Below are 2430 nucleotides of genomic sequence, written 5' to 3'. Positions count from 1 at the left end.
ACGCTGGGGGTGGAGCGCTTCGAGGAGATCCTGCACGACTCGCACCCGCGCAACGGGGAGGAGGCCGGCCGCAGCTATGGCGAGGAGGATTTCGAGTGTGAGTGGGGGCAGGGCCGGGGCGCAGAGAACACGGCCCGAGGCGGCACCAAGCCGGTTCGTTGGCTCCTGGACGCCTGTGAGGAGAGGCTCTGGCCTGGCTGGGCAGCGCCTGTTGTCGCAGGGCGGCGCAGTGGTGGCAGCATGGGGGCAGGGCGTGGCGATGGGGGGCAGGGGAGGCGTGCAGGGTCTGGCCCCAGCTTGGTGCCCATGCCCACACCTACTGTTCCGCCCAGATCACCGCCAGTCGTCCCACCACATCCACCACCCCCTCTCCACGCACCTGCCCCCCGACGCCCGCAGGAAGAAGGGGGGGCAGAAGGGCAAGAAGAAGCGGCGCCGGGCGTCCGTTCCAGGAGAGACCCCCACCATCGAGGAGGCGGAGGAGGATGAGGATGAGACCTGCGACACGGAGCCAGAGCGGTCGGCCGAGGACCTGCCCGGGGGGATCCAGGTACAGGGCTGGGGGCCCAGCAGGGAGCGGGAGGGGTCGGCTGGAGCAGCGAGGGGCACTGGAGGCAGAGCACCGGTGAGGGGGCCCAGAGAAGTGGCTCTGGCTGGCAGGGCTGGGACCACGAGGGCAGGGCCCCCAGGCCCTGCTACTGCCGGTGCCCCAAGCCGTGTCCCTTCTCAGTTCTTCTTGCAGGAGGACGAGGCTGCCGAACGCTGCCCAGAGGAGCCCACGACCCCAACGTCTCTGCCAAGCTCCCCCATGGAGCTGGGGGGGGCTGCAGCTACGGACCCCAAGGGGGCTGGGTGAGTGAGCGTGTGGGGACCGGCTGCACGGAGCGGAGCGGCAGGGGTCTTGGCACGGGGTGCCTGGGCGCTGGGACTCAAGGGCTCCTCGGCAGCTCGTGGTGAGGCTGGGCTCTGCCCCACGGGGCTGGTGGCAGGGCCCAGCTCGGGACCCCAGCTCTGAGGCAGGTGTCTGTTCCAGCCCCAGGGCCGAGGAGGCGCGTGGGCCCGATGGGCCCAGTGCAGACGAGCCCAGCTGCCCAGGCCGCCCCGTTCCCAAGTCCCAGCCGGGGCACCGGAGCTACAACCTGAATGAGAGGCGGCGCATCGGCAGCATGACAGGGGTGGAGCAGGCCCAGTACCAGAAGGTGCCCACGGACGAATCGGAGGCCCAGACGCTGGCCTCGGCCGACCTGGACTACATGAAGAGTGAGTGCCCCAGGCCCTGGGCAGGGGGAAGGGGCGAGGGCCGGGGGCACGGCCCAGAGCTGGTCTGTGTGGATGGCGCAGGGACTGTCTCTGGGCTGGGCGTGTGCAGCCCCTGGCACAGAGGGGAGCTGGTGTGGGATGGGCACGTGGGTGTGACGGGAATTCAATCAGTGCAGCTCCTCACCAAGCCAGGCCGAGGGGACCACACACAGGCTGCGTGTCACCGGTACCCTGGGGGCCCAGAGTGGAGGGGCCAGCAGGCTCCATGGGGGGCCCAACAGCGTAACGCACCCCCACTCTGAGTGAGCCTCCCTGGTGGATCCCCTGTGCTGGGCCAGGGAAACTCGCTGCCCCCACGTACCGCCGCCCCCCATCGTTCTTACGCGGCACAGCCGCAGACAGGGTCCCTCAGCACCGCGGCCTGGGGCAGCCGCTGGGCAGCTCCGCCGCGTTTCCCCTGCAGGAGGTGGGCCTGGGCCTGGGGCCAGCCGGACAGCGGGGGCCGGTGTGTGATCTGGGCTCCCTCGCCTGCGCCAGCAGGAGGAGAAGCTGCGGCTGAGAAACGGCTCCAGCTTCCCCCGCGCCAGGCTCAGGGCCACTGCCCGTCTCCCCGCAGGCCACAGGTTCGAGGACGTGCCCGGGGTCCGACGGCACCTGGTCCGCAAGAGCGCCAAGGGCCAAGTCGTGCACGTCAGCAAAGACTACACGGAGCCGAGCGCCCGGCTCAGGAAACACAACCGGCAGCCGCACGAGGTGACTGGGGTGGGGCCGTGGGGGCAGGGGATGGGGGCTACAGGGGGTGGGGGGCAGGGGATGGGATGGAGGGCTATATGAGGTATGGGGGGCAGAAGATGGAGGGGTATGGAGTATGGGGGGCAGGGGATTGGGGGCTACAGGGGATGGGGAGCAGGGGATGGGGACAGGTAGTGATCAACGGCTCAATGTCTAGTTGGCAGCTGGTATCAAGCGGAGTGCCCCAAGGGTCGGTCCTGGGGCTGGTTTTGTTCGACATCTTTATTAATGATCTGGAGGATGGCATGGACTGACTCTCAGCAAGTTTGCAGATGACACTAAGCTGGGGGCAGAAGTAGATACGCTGGAGGGAAGGGATAGGGTCCAGAGTGACCTAGACAAATTAGAGGATTGGGCCAAAAGCAACCTGATGAGGTT

General features: G+C 68.4%; 1 protein-coding gene across 1 annotated transcript; it reads left to right on the top strand.

Moving 5' to 3' along the window:
* Positions 1–6: 6 nt before the first annotated feature.
* LOC113408241 (anion exchange protein 2-like) lies at positions 7–2013 on the top strand (the record flags this gene model as incomplete). The annotated part of the gene is made up of 5 exons (XM_026661416.2): positions 7–97; positions 333–550; positions 743–852; positions 1034–1260; positions 1877–2013. Coding segments are annotated over exons 3-5 (408 nt in total), but the record flags the coding sequence as incomplete, so codon positions are not given.
* Between the last annotated feature and the right edge of the window lie 417 nt (positions 2014–2430).

Source organism: Terrapene carolina, unplaced genomic scaffold (assembly GCF_002925995.2).
Source record: "Terrapene carolina triunguis isolate 2854851 unplaced genomic scaffold, T_m_triunguis-2.0 Scaffold2433, whole genome shotgun sequence".
NCBI lineage: Eukaryota > Metazoa > Chordata > Testudines > Emydidae > Terrapene > Terrapene triunguis.
This window is presented reverse-complemented; position numbering and strand designations above follow the sequence as displayed.